The sequence below is a fragment of the Ctenocephalides felis genome, unplaced genomic scaffold (assembly GCF_003426905.1).
Source record: "Ctenocephalides felis isolate EL2017-DRISC unplaced genomic scaffold, ASM342690v1 CF-g0.4_SCAFFOLD_01886, whole genome shotgun sequence".
Taxonomy (NCBI): domain Eukaryota; kingdom Metazoa; phylum Arthropoda; class Insecta; order Siphonaptera; family Pulicidae; genus Ctenocephalides; species Ctenocephalides felis.
The window spans coordinates 128,664,481-128,687,087 of NW_020538040.1; the positions used below are offsets into that span (position 1 = coordinate 128,664,481).

The 22,607-nt window shown below is 31.6% G+C and overlaps 1 protein-coding gene and 1 pseudogene across 1 annotated transcript in view; one reads left to right on the forward strand and one right to left on the reverse strand.

Moving 5' to 3' along the window:
• LOC113377223 (guanylate cyclase soluble subunit beta-1) overlaps positions 1 to 22,607 on the forward strand; it is a 155,895-nt gene that overhangs the window by 122,464 nt on the left and 10,824 nt on the right. The window contains exons 8-10 of the mRNA XM_026617460.1: positions 16,602 to 16,684; positions 16,882 to 17,052; positions 19,768 to 20,005. Of these exons, the coding sequence (XP_026473245.1) occupies positions 16,602 to 16,684; positions 16,882 to 17,052; positions 19,768 to 20,005 (492 nt within the window). The remainder of the gene's footprint in view (positions 1 to 16,601; positions 16,685 to 16,881; positions 17,053 to 19,767; positions 20,006 to 22,607) is intronic.
• LOC113378236 lies at positions 12,660 to 14,015 on the reverse strand (annotated as a pseudogene).

A 22,607-nucleotide genomic window follows, 5' to 3' on the forward strand; every position in this document is an offset into this window, starting at 1 on the left:
TATGGCATTACGATAAGTAGTTTAGTTTTAAAAATTCATCAAAGTTTGAGAAAGTAGTTTTTTTGACGTTTGTTAAATTTAAAATTAGACGATTTATTTGGTATAACGATAGAGTACTTGGTCTTAATGAACATACTAAATCATTCTACTATACTGGTTTATTTATAAAAATTATTGATTTTTGAAAATTTGCTTTTAGAAAATACTTCGCGTTACCGTGTTCATTCGATTTTTAATAGTGTGCAATAAATCCACTCGCAATACTTTTAATCACTCATACATTAATTTGTTTTTTACTGATTAAGTCGATTATTCACACATATCGGGAAGTTCATGTAACTTGCCTCAAGGCAAAATACCAATACCAACTAGTTTTTTTTTATTCTCAAAACTTTAATTAATAATTAGTGATTAAATATAGTAAAAATATTGCCCTTTTTACGACCTTAAAAAAATCGCATAAAATTCATGCCTCTAGACGTAAAGCCTAAAAGAAGTAGGGGAGGTCTAGTAAGTTATCACGTATATTTATTTTTTACCTAAAGGCAGCATGGGCGTGCTTCCATACAGAATTGGCTCCATCCTGGTATTTAAATAATTTTGATGCCATTTTATAGATATTTTGGCCGAGATATCTTTGATAAAATGCGAAAGTGGCCATTTTTTTAAAGTCATTTTTTGTCTAAAGTATAAAAGATATCAACAAAAAAATACTGCGAATCTATTTACATCGGTGTTGATTATCATTATTAAAAAATAATGTTAAAAATTATTATGTAAAAAAGCCAAAATAAATTTTGTTTTGCATTTTCGGGCAGTTCGTTTTTTTGGATTAATTTTTAATTAGCATCATTCGAAAGCCCATACATTGTCTATTACTGACAAAAATTCTGTTAAATTCTATGTGGTAGAACACATTCGGAAATTAAAAAAACCGAAGCTAGTACCAGCGCGCTCGGGCATGGACACCTCGTATATCGCAACTAAATTGCAACTAATGCGTTTGTCGCACATCTTAACAAGTTCTCTGTATGGAAATAATTATTTAAAAAACTAGATATATATATATATATATATATATATATATATATTTGTCTTTTATCCTTATATATTTAGGTTTATAATTTTATATGAGTGTATTGTTTTATATGTTTACGATATAATGTTTAAAAAATTATTAGTATTTTTACAGTTGACAATTAACAGAACGATAAAAATGTTACACAATATATAAATATATAGTTGATATACCTACGATACTAATATAGAAGTGAATTAAAATATTTAATCATAATCGCTATCATTGTTAGTTGAAACTGTAGATTTTTCTGTTAGAAGTATTTTAGATAATATTTTAGACGGGCGTAAGATTCGTGCTAAATATCTTGCATATGACAGGAATATAATAATAATAGCCGAAGTGTGAGAGCAGCAACCAAAAGTCCTTAATCCGTTAGGACAACTGCAACAATACCTTAAAATACTTTCATAGTCGGTCCCGTGTGATATATATTCTATATAGACATTATACTTTTATATGTCGTGACTGAACATCCATTCTTCTAATATTACTATTTTCTTTTACAAAATATAGCTTTGGTTGACTATCGTTATTTAACATTTCTGCCAGGTATGATACCGCTCGGGATAACTGGTAGGAACCAGTGAATAAAATTTTAAGTTTCCGTTCATTTAAGTGTGGGAAGTCTAATAGACGATCCGGATAAAAAAGTTCCAGTGTTGTTGATTGCCTGCTCCATCTTTTTTCAATGATTTCATTTGATAAAGTATTTGGTATATTACGTTTATTCATGTAATCGATAACTTCATCCTCCGAATCTCCATCCGGCGGTAGACGCTTTTCATATATATTATGAAGAAATACCTACAAATTCTACATAATGTTCGTACTTTAGGCAATAATTTGTTGCTCAATATACGGTGTAGTAATCGATATTTTTGTGCAATATTGCCATGCACTGCTTCAACAACCCTAGATCCTAGATTTATTTGTTTCTTCAGTCGTGAGTTGTTTTGTCTTGACTCTGCAACATGGCATAAGACGAACATAACCTGCTGATTTCATATCAGAAATAGCATCACAAAATTCTCGATCTACTAAAAAAATATCATCAGGATTCAAGAAAGACCTGATTCCATGCGAATCTTTCAATACAATTTTCATAATGTTTGCATCATTTTGTGTTGCCAGAAAGGGCCCAAAAAATTCAACCATGAAACCATTCGTTGTGCAAATTGTGTATGGCTTACACAGTGGAACCCATTTCTGACCAGAGAACGACTTCCTTTGATACTCATTATTTGTGCTTTTTTCATGCCGTATATATGTTCCGTCACAAATCAAAACTAGCCGATCTTCAGGCAAACTAAGAATTTTTTCGCATTGTATGAAGTCTCCGAAATTAATTGGTCTCTAGCAAAAGACTCCAATCCAAAATTTTGAACTAATATATCCTTTTCAAAACCATTTAAAATTTGAGAATAATAATGAGAGACTTGCCTTTTAGAAATATTAAAAATAGCGGCGATGACATCGTTAGAGTTCCCCATTCTTAATTTAAATAAAAAAATAACTAATGCTTGCATAATGCTACGTTTTTTGTTATCTTTCATTGATCTAAACAATTTACTTAAATCTATGATGACTTCCGGATATATAGTTAATATTTTTATTTTCTCCGGTGGCATTGCAAAATTTCTCTGTTCTTTAGTTTGAGTTTGCCAAAGCGTTTAAAAAAATGGTCACTTCTTTCTGAGGAACATAGCTTGTATTTGAATAAATACGCAACTGATGTATATCTTCTTCATAAAAATTTTTACCGAACAAATGCTTATTGCAGGTACGATTACCTGTCTGAATATATTTTCTGACCTTTGCAAATACTTGAATTCTGGCCTCGAAAGGAATAGTAACAAAACTAGATCTATTACTGCAAATAGAACAATGTCTATGGGTCGATGCAATTCGATTAAGACTAAGTTCAACAACTAATTTAGTTTTTTCAAAAATATTACAGTCATATTCACTACAAAATTCACTAACAGAGCTGTTATCACTACTACTAAGCACTAAATTATTTACATTGGATATGCTTGTTTTGCTACTAGAGTTTCTATAAGGTATTAGTCTACACGTAGCACACAAAACATCACTAATAATAACAGTTTTCCCTGTACAATTGCGTATCAGCCTCAGTTAAAACGACTTTTTGCCCACTCATTTTGATCAAACATTCATTGCAGTTTTTGCAATTTTGCGATATTATTATTCTTATTATTTTAACAAATTAACACTAAAATATACACTGAGCAAATATAATTGTCATCAAAATATTGAAATATAGCAAATTCAACTGATACAAAATTAGCGTTCACAAAGCATCAAATAAAACACAAGAAAGCAAAATAAAGTCAGCACAAAATATCGTTCACAAAATCCAATAACGAATGAGTTTTCGAAAACTAGATAATTGCTTTCCTAAATTTATTATTTAAATTCCAAGTGACTGTATTTGAGGCATACACAACATCAAATGATGTGTATTTGTTAAATAATAAAGTCTAGAATTTTGGATTACTAAATATTATATCTTTACTGCATTGTAGATTTAATAAAATAGGATACAATAAGGGACATATTTTTATCTGAATGTTCAATTATTATTCGAAAAGAGATTGTGTACTTGTGTTCAATTGATTTTTAGGAATGTTTTGACCATTTTTATACGTATATAAACATACAAATAATATTATCCAGATCTTCAATGTATATTTCTATGCAGAGGTTTTGTTACAGGAGAGTGTTCATTGTCCAGCGCAATGAATGCGCGTTGCAATTTAGTTGCGTTATACGAGGTGTCCATTCCCGAGCGCGCTGGTACTAGCTTCGGTTTTTTCAATTTTCGAATGTGTTCTACCACATAGAATTCAACAGAATTTTCGTCAGTAATAGACAAATGTATGGGCTTTCGAATGATGCTAATTAGTCCAAACAGACGCACTGCCCGAAAATGCAAAACAAAAACTTATTTTAGCTTTTTGATGCACCTGTAAATAATTTTTTAACACTATTTGTTAATGATAATATAGTCAACACCAATGTAAATAGATTCGCATTATTTTTTTGTCGATATCTTTTATACTTTCGACAAAAAATGACTTTGAAAAAAGACTTTCGCATATTAATAATATCTCGGACAAATGATGAGCTACGGATTTGAAATTTGGTATATCGGATTTTCTCGAAAATATCTATAAAATGGCATCAAAATTATTTAAATACCAGGATGGGGCCAATTCTGCATGAAAACAAGTCCATACCCTTTAAAAAAATCCAAAAATTTTCAGAAAAACATGTTTCGATTTTTCGTACTAAAAATGTGAAAAAAACCTTAAAAATCGATCACGTGATTAATGGACGGCTCCTTAAATGTAAAAATGCAAGTGTGGTTTTCGAAGAAATGTTTTTAAGTTATATTTGAAAATATTAAAATCGTTTGTGGATGTAAATTTTAAACATAATACTATCAATCCCGCCAAAAAAATAGTTACAAAAATATATTATATAATATAATCATAGCATAGAAAACTTCTGGGATGGAGAGAGATTGTGATGTGATATATATATATATATATATATATATATATATATATTAATTTATATCATAACATCTAAATTTTTGTACGTTTTTCAAATTCTAAAACAATGCATATTTATATGCATATTGTTATCTGATAAATTTATCATCTAAAAATATTGATTTATTTTTTTTAACTTCCCATAGGGTGAGTTATAGTAATCGCAAAAAAATCGATAATCAAAATTTTTATTTATCTTTACGTTTCAGAGGTTTCTGAATATTTTCGCATACCTTAGAAAAAATGGATGTATGTGTGTGTGTATGTGTGTGCGTGTGTATGTGTGTTCGGATACAAATTTTCGTTGACGATTTGGGGAACACGGATGAAGCGATTTGAATAATTCAAAAAATATTCGATTCATATTGATAAGGAAACGTGCTGATTAGTTTTTGGCGAAGGCAGGTCTAGCCGTTCCAAAGATATGGGGCAAAAAATGCCAAAAACGGTAATTCAGTTTTTAAGAGAACGGAGCGTCTGATTTGAATAATTCATAAAACATTTTACTTGTATTAACAAGATGAAGAACTGATCATGAAAGCAGGTCTAGCGGTTTCGGAGATCTAGTAAAAAAAGTAAAAAATCTGGCTGTCAAAAATTATCATTAGACAGATGCACATCAAATTATCAGATATTTTATAGAGATTTTAACAATAAGTATAAATTTTGTTCACATTCCTATGGGTTCCGTACCAATGCTTATCCGTTCGATGCATCGATATTTCGTCTCTATGCAGTTAAAGCAGTACGATTGCTTTGAAAAAAAGTTCAGAATTTCCAAAATATTTCAAAATACACTTTTCTTCAAAAAGTCTTTTTTCAAAAAAAAGGAAATTTTTGTCAAAAATTTATAGTTTCTCAAAAATCTAATTTTTCAGAGTATTTTTATTTTCAAAAATGTTAATCTTATAAAGAAATAATAATTTTTGGTACGGGTAGTTCCAGCAATTTGCCTTAAGGCACGATGCCATGCGCCCCACTAGTTTTTTATTTATGTGGATTCATCCAGACACTCGCAATTATAAATGGAGTTGCAAATGACAAAAGTTTAAGAATCTGTGCTATAAAGTATTTGATAGTTTTATGCGCAGTTAAATGTTAATTTTCAGTATATTGGTTTTGGTTTTTTCGACCGTTTTAAACACATTGTCGACTGCCTAACAATTCAAATCGATTTAAACGCACATAACTTTTTTTGGTCAAGATTTATTTAACCCTCCGTCGGTCGGCGTGGTCTGGCCAGACTTTTTTCGACTTCAATTCAAAAAAAAAATACTTCTAGTAATCCTATCGACTTGAAATTTCTTGACTTCTAAAATTTCATTAGCTGTCGATCAATGAAAAATCAGGACGAAAAAATGTATAGAAGGATAATTATAAGGATATTAATTTTTTTATACTTCGAACGGTCGGAAAGGTCTGTCTAGACCATCCATACATTTTGTATGAAATATACGCATTTTGATATATGTAAACCAGTATTTTGTCTCAAACTGCGTTGTATATATTCTTTGCTATGTGTTGTAACATGAATGTTAGTATTTTTATGACTAGAGTTCCTTGAAAACCTACCAAACTTATTGGTAATCGCAAACACTGAAAATCGGATGAGTAATGCACACATTATCAGCAATTTTTCTACCCGTACTGCGTTCGAAATTTTTTTTTGGCAAACCTGTAGTGAAATTATATTTTCACTTTGAGTTTTACAGCTCATTTCAAAGGCGACGCACCTCATTTCGTTTTCATTTGAATTTCACATTCATTTCAAAGGCGCCGAAAAAAAATAAATATTGTTTTTCATTGATATAAAACAGAAAAATTAACAAAAAAAAACAACGATTTTTTTATATTTTTTGATTTTTTTATATAATATAATATGTAATATATTTATTATAAGCAAGCTCAACACATGCAAAAGACGGTAAGAAAAAGAAAAAATCAAAACTATAAATATTTACTACTAATAATAGTTAAAATATAAGACACCAAAAACTCATTTATCCCATATAAATGCATGTAAAATGAATGGTGGTCCAGTCAGACTTTTCCGACCGTTCGAAAGTGAAAAAATATCCGACCGACGGAGGGTTAAACTTGAAGATATCGAAAATACCATTCATTTTTAATTCCGACTTACGTTACTGATTGTTTGTGTATTTGTACCTTCCAGAACAGAAGATAAGTCCTGCAACGTTCTGCAAGGTGTTTCCATTCCACGTGCTGTTCGACCGGAACCTGCGTGTAACCCAGGCGGGCGGCGCCGTGTCTCGCGTGATTCCGAAGCTGAACCAGGTCGACTGTTTGCTGACAGACGTGCTGTTTGCCGTCCGCCCGCACCTGAAGCTCACATTCGATAACGTGTTGTCGCACATCAATACCGTGTACGTGCTCAAAACAAAACCGGGGGCGATGTGCGGTAATCTGCCAGATGAATTCGCAAGCCTACGTCTCAAAGTAAGTCGGGGACGAGGGTGACGCGCACACGGATTAAGTGCCATCGAAGTATTATCATCTTAGTGACTCTTCAAGAAGGGCTTTGAATACGATGATTTTCTTTTTATTCTTCTCACGCCCTATGAATGATATCATTTTTGCAGATTTTCACGCTAAAATTACTAAAGTTTCAAATATTTAAAAATTTACAATAACTAGCTGTAAGTGGAATTCTGTCTTAAGGCAATTAAGGCATCGTGCCTTAAGGTAAATTGCTGGAACTTCCCGTACCAAAAATTATTATCTTTTTAAAAGCGATTTACATTTTTGATAAAATTTTACTTCGAAAGAATTAGATTTTTGAGAAACTATAAATTTGACAAAAAATACTTTTTTTTGAAAAAAAAAATTTTTTTTTGAATACAAAATTTTTTTGAAAAGAAAAATGTTTTCTTCGTTTTGACATATTTTGGAAATTCTGAACATTTTTTCAAAGCAATCGTACTGCTTGAACTGCATAGAGACGAAATGTCAAAGCGAGCAAGTGCCGCGCCGCCGTCTAACGCATAAGCATTGGTACGGAACCCATAGAAATGTAAAAAAAATATACTTATTGTTAAAATCTCTATAAAATATCTGATAATTTGATGTGCATATGTCTAATGATCATTTTTAACCGCCGAATGGCATTTTTTTTTACTTTTTTCATTAGATCTCCGAAACCGCTAGACCCGCCTTCATGAAAAATAAAGGCACGTCTAGAAGCAGAAAAATGATCAATTTTTCATCTTGTCAATACAAGTAAAAGGTTTTTTGAATTATTGAAATCGGACGCTCCGTTCTCCTAAAAACTGAGTTACCGTTTTCGGCATTTTGCTTCGGAACGGCTAGACCTGCCTTTGCCAAAAACTAATCAGCACGTCTCCTTATCAATACGAATCGAATGTTTTTTTAATTATTCAAATCGGTTGATCCGTGTTTCCGAAATCGTCGACGAAAATTTGTATCCGCACATACATACACACACGCACACACAAACACACACACACACATACATCCATTTTTTTTAAGGTATGCCAAAATGTTCAGAAGGTTTTGAAACGTAAAGATATATAAAAATTTTCATTTTCGATTTTTTTTGCGATTACTATAACTTGCCCTACGGGAAGTTAATAAAAACATACTGTCCATTAAAAAATTCTTAAATTTTTCGTTAATTCGTAAACTATTAGTAATTCTTTTGTTAGTACAAAAACATAAATAACTGGATTTAAGTGGCATTTTGACTTAAAGAATCTTGCATGAACTTTTTTATCGACTTAAAAAACTAGTGGGGTATGGCATCGTGCCTCAAGGCAAATTTCTGTAAGTTTCCGTAATTTAAATTTTTTAAAAACTTCGAAATTTGGAAAAATCTTTTTTGAAAATTTTGAACTTTTTTGAAGGCTGAAATTTTTTACAAAAAAAGACTTCTTGAGTTTTTTGAAATATTCTGAAAATTTTGAAATATTTTGAAAAGTTTAAAACTCATTTAACTTGGATCCATAGCGTCGAAAATGTCGAAGAAATTTGGTTGAACTGTATAAGTGAGTTGAAAACATTATAAATCTTGATATGGAACCTAAAGAATTGAAAACAAAACTTGTACTTACTATTAAAATCTCTATAAAATATCTGATATATTAATATGCACATGCCTAATGTTCAATATTGACCCCGAAATGGCAATTTTAAACTTTTTCCTGGATCTCCAAAACCGCTGGACTTGTCTTCCTTTACAAAATTTTTATCAGTTCTTCATTATGTGCATACATGTAAAATGTTATTTGAATCCTTCATATTTTACACTCTGTTCTCTCAAAAACTGAATTACCATTTTCGGAACTTTTTGCCCCTTATCTTCGAAACGGCTACACCTGCCTTGACCAAAATCTAATCAGCACGTCTCCTTAACAGGAATCTAATATTTTTGAATCATTAAAATAGGTTGATTCGTGGTCTCGAAATCGTCGACGAAAAATTGTATTCGCACACGCACACGCAAATATGCACATTGGCACACGCACCCACACATACATAAATTTATTTTTTCTAAAGTAAGGTGTTTAAAAATGTTCAGAAGGCTTTGAAACGTAAAGATACATACATTTCCCATTTTAGATTTTTTGCGATTTCTATATCTTACCCTACCTACGGTAAATTAAAAATTTAAATTTAGCTACTTAGATAAAATATTCAATCGTTTATTACAAAAATAAACCTTTTGTTTTCACTAAGCAGTTGATTAATTTCAAATAGACCTATATCTATAGTTATATCAATTATAATGCACAAACACGCCCTTGTACATCGGCGCGGCCCATTATTCTAACAAACTTCAATTATTCTTATCAAACCATTTTTCATACGACCACGAACTCTATTAGCGTGTTAACAATACAAATAGGGGAAAGTACCCGAGTGCCGGACACCTAAGGTTATTTATAAATAAATCAAAAAATATTTTGAATTAACAAAAACGCAATCTTTGCTAAGCAATAATTTATAATATCAATCAAACTTCGGTAACAAAAAATATGATTTCACAAAGTGGCACCAAATATCGGACATTTCAAAATGACCAGCATTGATCACATATGTAGCCATCTCCACACTCTGGAATGTCTGCACATTTGTGTTTGACGAATATTCTTGGATATTGCAAAATAAAATCACGAATTATCTACCCTTTTGGCTGGGTCACACCGATGCTTTCAGCTGGAGCATTCATCATAAGATTTTCATTCTTTGACTAGAAAATACGAAAAATAGGGGTATGTAGTGACCGTTAGCACTCATACAGAACAAAATTAAATAATTAGAATAAATTACGTCAATTCTCACAAGAAATATCAATATGTTTACTTCCGTCGCTAAGGGACGACTTAGTGTCCGGTGCTAAGGGACAGACAATTTCGTTCATGTGGTGGTACCTACTAAAATTGTTTAAAATATCTAACAATATTCTACCATTTTACGGATAACAATCAAGTATTACTTTTATTTTTGAATGCCACTAAAATATAAACCGAATTAGTTAATATATAAAAAAACGTCGACATGAACATAATAAATGGTGAAATATGAGGATTAAGAAAATCATAAAAGCCGCCGCAAGAATCATCCAAGCCCACTTGCCAGAAAACTACGCCGAAACACTACTAGGGCAAGATTATATAAGAAAATCGTGTTACATTAAAATATGTCAATTTCCAAAACTTGTGACTACGGTCTGAAGATTTTCTATTTTGAAAGTCTTTTCTTCTACAGTTTGACATGTTGTCCATTTCAAAACAGATGTGAAAATTGTTATAATATATTAGGTTGTCAAATATCTCCCTTCCGCTTTTTTGCTCTTGGTTTATAATACAAAAAGGCGGAAGGGAGATATTTGACAACCTTATAATAAAAACTTCCCGAAGAAGTTTGTTTTGCCAAAAAATCCGACTTACTAAATTCATGTTTTTTTTACTTTTCAAGCCATTCTAAATCGTTTGAGATCAACTTTGGAAAAAGTATTTGTGGGTGTATGTGTAATCAATTATAGATCCAAGTTAATTTACATGCATTATAGTAATAGTATTAGTAAGACATCATTCATCAATAATAAAAATTAGTTTAGAATAGTTGATTATCACATAAAATACATATAGAATTTTTCAATTCATATGCAAAAGTAAAGGATTCCGTTTCTGGCAAATTTTTTTTTTTTTATAAATGCAGATTTATTTTTACAATATTATTTTACAATCGTTCATTAAAAATTATATGTAGTCATTATCATAAACTAAAAATATAATGAAAACTAAATGATTTTATCATGGAATTATATTTGCAGTTTGTATTGCGAGTTATACAGCAAAATGTTACATTTTATAATTAATTACTTTAAGATTAAGATTAAATGTAGGTGTTAAAAATATTCGAAAGAATAAAAACCGTGGATAAGTATTTAAAATAATCTATAAATACAAATCATGATTATATACCATGAATAAAATTTGACAGATGTGCTTGCCCCCTGAAATAATAATTGTAACATTCTAATCATTATATATGAAATGATTTTCCAACTTCGCGTTTGATAAGATTATCCTAAAACTTAGTTTATCAGTTTTACATTTAAATTTAAATAAAATTAATTTACTTGTTTCTTCAAATACATTACTCGAAAGCTCTATCACTTTTTTTTTTCAATTTTTATTGGCCTCCGCTTTACAGCATTTTTAGCCGTCTACATTATTCATATTATTTTTCAGCAAATTCTATATAATTCTTACATATATATTTGTTTAACATATATCATATATATATATATATATATATATATATATATATTATTCCTTCTTATATCCTAATTTTCTATTCAATTTTTCTTTCAACCGATTTTCATTCTTCTTGTTTCTCAATATGTAACATCATATCACAATCTCATCTCATCTTCTAAACTAAACTTCTTTTTTTCCTTCCTACTTCTAATACAACTTTTTTCTTGTATTCTACAAAATAACAATTCTTAATCTAATTCAATATTTTAGAATTTAATTCTGGTATTGCTGGAGATTCGAACCGAATTCCTCCAGCGTGTGAGTCGAGAACGCTACTGTGTAAGCTATTCCCGCCACTTGATCACTTTTACTTTTTTTAAAAAAGATCAAAAAAAAGTTTATTTTTATTGAATAGGTTAACAGTATTTAATTAAAATATACGAGGTTATTACCGAAGGGTATTACACTCTAACAATGTTCATAAATATAGTTTTACATTTTATCTTAATAATCTGTATATATATTATATAGAAAAAAAGAGGAATTGATTAACAATTCTCGAAAAAAGACTACATTTCAATGATTTCGAAAGTTATAGAAAATATCATAACTCATTTACAAAGGAGATTTACAGAATTATCAAGATAAAGTATTATGATCCCATTGCTACTAGGGATCGATCAATATATAGCTTGGCTTAGGGTTTATTTATTTATTTTTAATACATGTAACTATTAAAGCAGTTTCCCGGAAGAAATGTACATATTAATTTACCAAATTCTATTTATCATCTATATTTTGTTCCAAGTACTGATCAGATATAAAAGATAATGCTTGCTGCAAAAAATATGAAACATTTTGCATAAAAAATACTTCTGTAATGAACAATTAAAGTCTGTATATAAACTTATTACATTAAATATAAATAATTATTAATATTTATTATAGTAGAAGTATTTTTTGTACATAACTCTTAAATTGGTTTTGTAAGATTACGCAACAACTAAAACTCAATTTTTTCAGGGTATTCACATATTTTCTCATCTATTTGTATTTATATTTTTCAAGAGTAAAAATATCAATTCATCCAGAATAAAACACATTTGTCAAGTTTAATATTTACTATCTTCGGAAAAAAAATTTAAAGTGAAAAAAATCATAAGCCCGTCAAACAATTGGCAGTATCATTAATTTATCATTCAATTCCTTAAATATCAAATTATCTTTGAGATGATAGAATCTGGTGGGCGCTGTATGTTATCCGACCCTCATGTTTAGAGGAAGCTTGAAAAAGAAATTATGTTTCAAGGACTCATCCAGTGTAAAACGTGTAGAGGGATTATACTCCAGCATAAGGTTAATAAGTTCAAACAGGAGATGGTCATCTTCATTGTCAGAACACAAATATTTTTCTAAAGGTTTATAGTTCTTCCGAATATAGCGGCCTAAGAAGCTGCAATCATCCCATTGCAGCTCACCTTTGTAGAAACAGCCGGTCTTTGATTTTCTGGTCATATTTGAAGGCAGTTCGCCCAGTATTTGCTCCATCAGAGCAAAGTGCTCACGATTTTTATGCATTGGAAACAGGGTCCTGCCATGGTACAATTCAAAAAGAATGCATCCTATAGACCAAACATCACATGGATGAGACCAACCTAATTTTAACATCACTTCAGGTGCACGATAAAACCTAGAGGAAACGACTGACGGGTGGTAATCGTAATCAAAAACCGCGCATCCGAAATCTATCAACCTAATCTCACTGTTTTTCACTTGCCTGTAAGGTTTAGAATTGTGCTTCTCATCAACTACAATCTCGAATTCTGAGTTAACAAATAGTATATTCTCAGGTTTTAAATCCGTGTGGGTTAATTTGTTTTGATGAAGAAAACGCACAGCAACACAAAGCTGATGAGCCATATGCCGTATCTGGTCAAGCGGATAGGGTTGATACTTATTATCTTTTAGAAAGTCAAAAATACTCGCACCTAACATTTTAAAAGCAATGCAGATGTGGCCATGATAATTTACCCAATTGTACATTTGCACACATAAGAATAAGCTATCTGGATCAAATTTAGAAATTTTTTCTAAGACTTCAATTTCCTGCATTGCTGCATTTCTGTAGTCTTCTTGGTTTTTAATAATTTTTAATGCAACTGTAGAGTGGTCCTGTAAATCCTCAACTTTTAACACTTTACTAAAGGTTCCTTTACCTAACGAACTAATAATCTCATATCTATCTTCAATTATATCACCAGGTCTGTACATGAGATGGCCATTCTTATCATCTGCAATCGTACTTTCCTGATGCCTTTCACGCTTACTTGATCGACGGCGACTAAAATCGTCTCTATGCCTGTGGTGACTTTGATAGCTCCTTTCTCCTGACCTACTTCTGTAACTGCGATGGTGATCTCCGCTCTCGTTTCTCCTACGTGTACGCTTGTCTCTATTCCTAGTCTTACTTCTAATGTGTCTTCTCCTTCTAGAAGGGCTCACTCTTATAGGATGATGGTCATCAGAATAATTCCTTCGATAAGAGTTATACCGATGACCACGAGACCGCGATCTTGTGCGAGAATGTGGCATTTTGCCTCTATATGAAGGCATTTTTCTTTTGAAATCTGTGGGACGGTCTGAAGTAGAAGTCGTAGTTGTATTTATGCAATTGAGGTTTACTCAATTATTCCATAGCTTCTACAGTTCTGCAGTGTAAATGGATTCCACATAATTTCTAGCGCGAAGTACTGATATCTTCATATAACCACCACGAGAGCCATTACTCGTACAAGCATTAAAAATTTTCCTTCAATAATACATTTACAAAATATACAAAAAATTCTGATTATTGTTTTCAAAATTGAGCTTAGCTACTAGATATTTTTTATTTTTGTTTAATTCAATGTATGCTTTGATAAATCGAAAATTAAAATTTATATTTCATACAAACATTGTTAAACGTATAATTTGTCAATACCTAGTATATTTTAAATAATAATCTAAAAGTACTATTATATTAAATGATATTAATAATTTGAGAAGAGAAATCGCAATTATGTATCTGTCACTTTCTGATATATGTATATCTTACTTTTTGTCGACGTTTTCTCAACTACGCCTGAACCAATTTGAAAAATACAAAACCTTTTTATTAAACTTGGTAAGCACTCGTGTTGATTCGTTTTTCCAGACGATCTGCAGAGCCGTTACTTTGTAATCAGTAAAAAGTGCAAAATTCGTTCACGTTTCTGAAAAAATTTGGTCTGGTTTATAAAAAAACTCAAGAACTATTCGAAAGATATCATTTAAGAATAGTTTTGAGCAAAGATTAATCGGGGAATTTCTTCGGAATTGATTTTAGTAAATTTGGCGATTAATACTTGAACCTTGTACTAAACCTGGTATGTGTTAAGTGCGTGTTCGTAATGTAATATTCATACCATTTGTCGGAAATATCTAACATGTTTTAAAATTTGTACAAACTAAATAACCTACAATAGTTTTTCGCTTCAAAATGCTCTTTAGCAACTCGATATACTTACAAATCACTCATAAATTAATATGTTGATATCTTATCAATGAAGAATATTGATGAATTATTACATATGTTGAAAATTCATGCAACTTGTGTTAATGCAAAATGCCACCTACATACCTAGTTAACATATTGATTTAACGAGTGGTGCATAGCATCGTGCCTTAAGAAAAATTGCTGGAGCATTTTTATAAGCTATAAGATTTTTTAAGAAAAAATAATTTTTTTAAACCATGTATATGTGTGTGCGTGTCCGTTATTGAAATTCCATTTGATTCCTATTGATAAGAAGACGTGCTCCTATTCCTATTGATAAGAATTTCGCAGATACGGGGCAAAAAGTGCCAAAAATGGTATTACAGTTTTTGAGATAACGGAGCGTCCGATTTAAATAATTCAAAAAACTAAACTAAACTACTTGTATTGACAAAATGAACAACTGTTGAAATTTTTGTGAAGGCAGGTCCAGCGACTCCAAAGATCCAATAAAAAAAGTAAAAAATAATGCCATTTTGCGACCAAAAATGATCATTAGACATATGTACATCCTATTATCAGATATTTTATAAAGATTAAAATTTTCAAAATAAATCAAAATACAAAAAAAATCGTTTTTTTCAAAAATTTCAAAATTTTCAGAAATCTAATTTTTTCATTTACCAAAGTTTTTATTTAATAATTTGGTTTGGTACGGAAAGTTCCAGCAATTTGCCTTAAGGCACGATGCCATAAACCCACTAGTTTGTATTATGAAATGAAGAACTGATTAAATTTTTGGAATGTGTAATGGTTTCGGGGATCCAATGAAAAAAGCCATTTGGCGGACTTTGAAACGTGAACTTCCCGTACAAATTTTTTTTTTTAAAAAACATTTACACTTTTGAAAAAAATTTACTCTGAAAAAATTAGATTTTTGAAAAACTATAAATTTTTGACAAAAATTTACTTTTTTATGAAAAAACAGACTTTTTGGAGAAAAATTTATTTTGAAATATTTTGGAAATTTTGAATTTTTTTCAAAGCAATCGTACTACTTTTACTGCATAGAGACGAAATATAGAAGCGCGAAAGCGCCGCGTCGCCGTCTATCGGATGAACATTGGTACAGAACCCACAGGAATGTAAACAAAATTTATACTTATTGTTAAAATCTCTATAAAATATCTGATAATTTGATGTGCATATGTCTAATGATCATTTTTGACCGCCAAATGTCATTTTTTTTACTTTTTTCACTAGATCTCCGAAGCCGCTATACCTGCCTTCATGAAAATTTGACCAGTTCTTCATCCGTTCTCTTAAAAACCGAGTTACAGTTTTTGGCACTTTTTGCCCCATATCTTTGGAACAGCTAGACCTGCCTTCGCCCAAAACTAATCAGCACGTCTCCTTATCAATACGAATCGAATGTTTTTTTAATTATTCAAATCGCTTCATCCGTGTTCCCAAAATCGTCGACGAAAATTTGTATCCGCACACACACACATACACCCATTTTTTCTAAGGTATGCCAAAGTGTTCAGAAGGTTTTGAAACGTAAAGATGAATAAAAAAAATTATTTTCGATTTTTTTGCGATTACTATAACTTGCCCTAAGGGAAGTTAAAAATATTTTCGATTGTTTTGCGATTGGTGATAATATTTAATTTAATTATTTTCAGGGCCAAATGCTGTACATACCAGAGACAGACTTAATAGCATTTTTATGCTATCCTAGTGTCATGAATCTGGATGATCTCACGCGGTGAGTATAAAGAATTTGTTCTATTAAATTTAACCTACTTAATTAATGAAAATTCTAACAAGAATTCTGTTTTGAGCATTTAAAACTTTTTCTCACAGTAAAATAAGGATATAAATAAAATTATGTCGTGGTAGTCGAAGTGATAATTTTATTGGCAGTAGATAACACTAACGAATTAAATTTTTTTAAATGTTCAGGCGAGGTCTCTACATTTCGGATGTTCCCCTGCACGACGCCACACGGGACTTGGTACTGATGTCGGAACAATTCGAAGCGGATTATAAATTGACGCGGAATTTAGAATTTCTCACTGATAAACTTCAGCAGACTTATCGCGAGCTTGAATCGGAGAAGCAAAAAACTGACAGGTTAGAACAATATACAACGTAGTTCATAAATATATTTTCCGACAAGTTTGTTCATTTATTCATCTACTTGCTTATAAGATACTAGCTGTATCCGATCACTCGTTGCTACGTTATTCAGTCAAGCCTCCGTTAACACGGCAAGTGCATACCGTGTAGTATGAGAACCTTGTTATAAAAATCTTGGATTTAACATAGAATCCAGGCTAATTCGTAGTGCGTTCTATTGAACGTGTAGTTCGTAATAAGAATTTTAACTGGTAAATGGTCCGCAATTTTGATGAATAAAAAATGATTCATATAAAAAGTTTTTTATTGTTTTTTTTAAATAGCAATTGTTATTTCAAATATCCTTCCTCCCGTTCCGTATTAGCATAACAAAAAATTGCTGTCCCGGTTTTGACTCAAAAAAATATGGTCGCCTTAACTAATGTGGAATTGCCATAGCACTAATTAATTCGAAGTCGTACACTACTATTATATAATCCAGGCATATCTGGCATATTCATATGAACATATTGTAAAAGATAAAATAGTCAATAATAAAACCTATGTTGAGGGATAACAGAAAAATTTTATGACAAAGACATTTTATGAAGAACTTTCCTAAAATTTGAAGAACTAATATTGATAAAAGCCATGCGGTTAGTGTTCAGTCAGGCGAATTTCTCAGGTTTTCTGATACAAAATATAACCTAAAAGCCGCACAAATGTCAAAAAACGATGTTAGATAACGGTGTGTTTTTGATACCACTACATAACATAGAGTGACGTTGCAGTTTATGAGTAAAATGCCTGAATGGACAGCAAATACATGACATTTTGACAGTATTCAGTATAATTCATTAGCATAATTTATGGAAGTCGGAGCGTAACATGGCTTTGCCGTCACATTTTTCTGTTATGCGGCAAAATCGGTCCCTAAATCTTTTTACAACCATATATACTTACTAGAATTGTCGAGCAAAATTAGCGTCATATAGAGTCCGTGTTACCTGAGGAATGTCGGATTTCTGGCTCCGACATTTCGAAATATGTTCAGAAAGTTTTCCAGTTATTGCCTAAATATAGAAATATAATTAATTGCTATTTTTTTTTAAAAAAAAATACTCCATCTGTCTCCGTTTACTTCATAGGTGGCAACCGCACCCGATGTCTCATTTTTGATAAGAGATTTATTTTTTGAAATAAAAGCTACAGCTATTTACGCAATGCCAAATACAATTTTCATAAGCACTTTTTTACAGAGATTATTTCTAAATATTTATCAGAAGAGTTAGAATTTACTAATATCTTATTTTTTACATCTCTGCCAGCATAAAGATTCAGTTGGTTCTTTTAACCCCAACCACATTTATAGAAGCATTTGTAGAGGTTATATAAAAATATGTTGAATTCAAGATAAAAACTAGTGGGGTGGGTGGCATCGTGCCTTAAGGCAAATTGCTGGTACTTCCCGTACCGCAACGAAATGTTCGAGGAATATTGAATGTTTTCAAATAGATTATTATAAATATTGTAACATTGTCTAATATTTATAAGAATTATATAAACTGAATTGCAGAGTTGAAATTATTTGTTTAAAGTCGAAATTATTTAGAACTATAGTCAGAATTAAAAATAAAATCTGAATTATTTTCGATATACAAAAAATTAAAAAAAAAAAAAAAAAATGGAACAAAAATTTTTTTTCCAAAATCAATTATTTTGTTAAGACAAGCAGAAAGTTCTTTGAATCAATTGAATCGGACGCTTAGTTCTTTCAAAAACTGCCATTTTTTGTACATTTAGCTCTGTATCTCCAAAATGGCTGGGCCTGCCTTTGCGAAAAACTAATAACCCCTTCTCCCAATCATTACTAATTGAATGTTTTTCAGATCATTCAAATCGGATGCTCCGTTCTCTCAAAAACTCGATTTCTATCTACGTTTCAAAGATTTCTGAATATTTTGGCATACCTTAGAAAAAATGGATGTATGTGTGTCTGTGTGTATGTGTGTGTATGTGTGTGTGTGTGTATGTGTGTGTATGTGTGTGTATGTGTGTGTATGTGTGTGTATGTGTGTATGTGTGTGCGGATACTAAATTTCGTCGACGATTTCGGGAACACGGATTAACCGATTTAAAAGACATTCCATTCATATTGATAAGGAGACGTGCTGATTAGATTTTGACAAAAGCAGGTCTAGCCGTTTCGAAGATAGGGGGCCAAAAACGGCAACTCAGTTTTTAAGAGAACGGAGCGTCCGATTTATAGACACATCAAATTATCAGATATTTTATGAAGATTTTAATAATACGTTTAAATTTTGTTTACATTTCTATGGGTTCCGTAACATCGTTTGTCTGTTGGACGGCAACGCGGCGCTTACGCGCTTCGTTATTGCGTCTCTATGCAGCTAAAGCAGTACGAAATTTTTTTCTAAAAATTCAAAATTTCTCCAAAAACTCATTTTTTTCGAAGTTTAAAAAATTTATCTTTAAAAAAAAATAGTACGGGAAGTACCAGCAATTAGCCTTAAGGCACGATGCCGTACATAGAATAAAAAATTTAGTAAAAAAAAACGTCCACAAAAAGACGATAATTGACCACCCATTGAAGAGTATGGTGGGAAGGTGAAAATTAAGGGTTGGATGTATCTATTTTTAAAGACAGATATAGACCAAAAATACAAGAAATCAAGAAAATAAATAAATAAAGCGTTTATTTTTTTATAGTCTTTTGTACTCCGTGTTGCCGATCAGTGTCGCCACGGAACTACGTCACAAGCGCCCGGTTCCGGCTAAACGTTACGATTGCGTCACCCTCCTCTTCAGTGGTATCGTCGGGTTTGCCGAGTACTGCGCCCTTAACACGGACTCCAAGGGAGCGATGAAGATCGTCCAGATGCTGAATCAGCTCTACACCGCATTTGATGTCCTGACTGATCCAAAGAAGAATCCTAATGTGTACAAGGTCAAAAAACTTAGTTATGTCGTAATTAGTGCACCATGTCTGATCCATAGATATGTTTTTCTTTTTGCAATTTTAAATCTTCGATTTGTATTAAGGAACTTCAGAAATGTAATTAGATTATTGTAATAATATATGTGTGCGTAGTATGCATGTATCTTAGGTCGTTTGTGAACTTATATTTTCAAATTATGTTCTCGTACGTGTATATAAAAATATTTTGCTAAAACTTATCGTCACGTTCCAAATAAAACATCTTAAAAATTTGAAGAAATTTTATCAAAAGAAATTTTGAATGCTGCAAAGTACGCTTTAATTGATTGATTCATAAAGACTCCAATATCTGCACTATAAGCGATAAAATAAAAAGGATTAAAAAGCCGCCTTATACATCACCCAAACTCACATGGAACTTCGTCATAAGTCTACCAGGGCCAGATCAAGAAGGAATATCATTCTACATTAGTATCTAACAGTCTCAAAATTATTGTCAACTGGTCAGACGGTTTGAATCGTATCATTATTTCTAAAATTGTGCTTGTTGTCAATTTAGGACAGTTGTAATAAATCAAAGTGTAATGAAAAAACTTGGAAATCAGCGTGGATCAAAATAACTCCTAAGAACAATAAAAAACCACAATTGGTAACATCAATAACTTTATTATTCTATTAATTTTTTTTAAGAATAACCTCTTATGAAAATCAGAACTATGCCAGATAACAAGAATATATTACCGGATTTTCAACTTGTATTCACAGATCAGCACTCGTCAATGCATATTACTGGAGCAGTATTCAATAAAAAAGACTTCTCCCCAGTACACCTCCTACTATTACTTATACATCAAGAAAACAAGTCTCAAGCCGCGAGTAAATTATTATCAAACCGGCAGGAGGGATTTTGATTGCGGACAATGTTTCAATCAACATCATATTGTCTGTTGTTTACGCTTACAGTGATTGTAAAAAATAGTGCGTTAGGTCTCTCGGTGAATGAGATTCTGTAATGTGAAAAAAATTAGGAATAGGTATAAATTGATTGTTAGTGAACTCATATATTTCATTTCAAGAATGGAACGCACATAGTTAAAACGTCGACAACAAATTTAATTTAAAAAAAAAACATTGTTTTCTGTTTTGGCTTCTTTGTCTGAAGCACAACCCCGATATATAATTCCTCCAAAATTATATAAAGTAAGGATAAAAAAAAAAAAACAAAAAAAGATGAAGCATTTTTTCGAAAGACTAACATTCTGTTCCAAATTTCTGACACCATCAAACCCGATATGGTTACACAGTTAGGACATAAACTGGCTGTTAACCCCTTAACTTACATTTTATATTTGAAAATGCTGGGCCAAAGTTGTTCAAGCTGGCGCGACGTTTGTGACTATTTTTTCTCAGGGTGTACGGTTTATCACAAAAATAAAGATAATTTTGTGTTTTATAATTTCGTATGAATAAATATTTTGTAAAACTTGCGTTCATCATACCGGGGTCATGCCCGTAATGCGTAATATTTGCTTCTGGCCCGAATATCGTACGCGGGCTATGCCCGTAATATTCATATTTGGCCTAGAAATCGCACGCGGGCTCTGCACGTCATTTTATGTTAAGGGGTTAAAGACAGAAGAGTCGATAACAAAGCCTACTAAAGTCATTCCTAGGTTGTAGTCGACCCAAGCACGCTTTAATACGGCTTAGTAATATAAGAACATCTTTCCAAATACATATTGAATATTACAGTTGACCCCACAATCGTGCTATTTTGGTAGCAATAAACGTTGATGTGAACGGAATTAACTTTTAATTATGCAATACACATCACGTAACAAGAGTTTTTTTTTGTTTCAACAGCGATCAGAACTCTTACTTCCTATGTTTTAAAAGCTGTTTTGTTTAAGATTTATGACCTAAGGTATTATTATGAGAGGCAACGCATCGGTTCATCATTCTCCTACGTGAGGGAAGGATTTATATATTAGCTCTTACGTCTAATAGTTTACATATGATTGAATGATGCAACTATGTTCACGAAGGACGATTTCCACTTGGAATTATATTGTGATCTATAACCCCAACTGGAAATTTGACATCAAACTTGACTAATGTCAGGCCTGGCGGTAGCGGGAATCGAACCTGCGAACCTGGGACTACTTGGTGCTAGCCCACGCTCTAACTGATATCGTCACCGCTGGCTCATTGTATAAAATGTATTCAAAATATGTTCTATTACAAATGTCGAGATGGCATGACTTAGTAAGTTCACCTCGGAATTCGAGATACTCAGCTGTAAGTCTGTAAATACTTGTATATTGACATCCTAAAGTTATCTGAAAACCTACATATGGTATTGACACCCTACCATATGTAGGTTTTGAGACAACTTTAGGATGTCAATATACAAGTATTTATAGACATAGACTTACGGCTGGGTATCTAAAATTCCGAGATTCTTACCTACTTTAAGCTTAAATGACTGGACTATGAAGTGGCTTGATCAGCGCCTTTTGATGCTGACAGTTTTTAATTCTGTTTACGTGTTTAAAATATCTGCATTTTTCTTGTTCTTTAGTATAATCATCTTATGACCAATTGTCCGGTA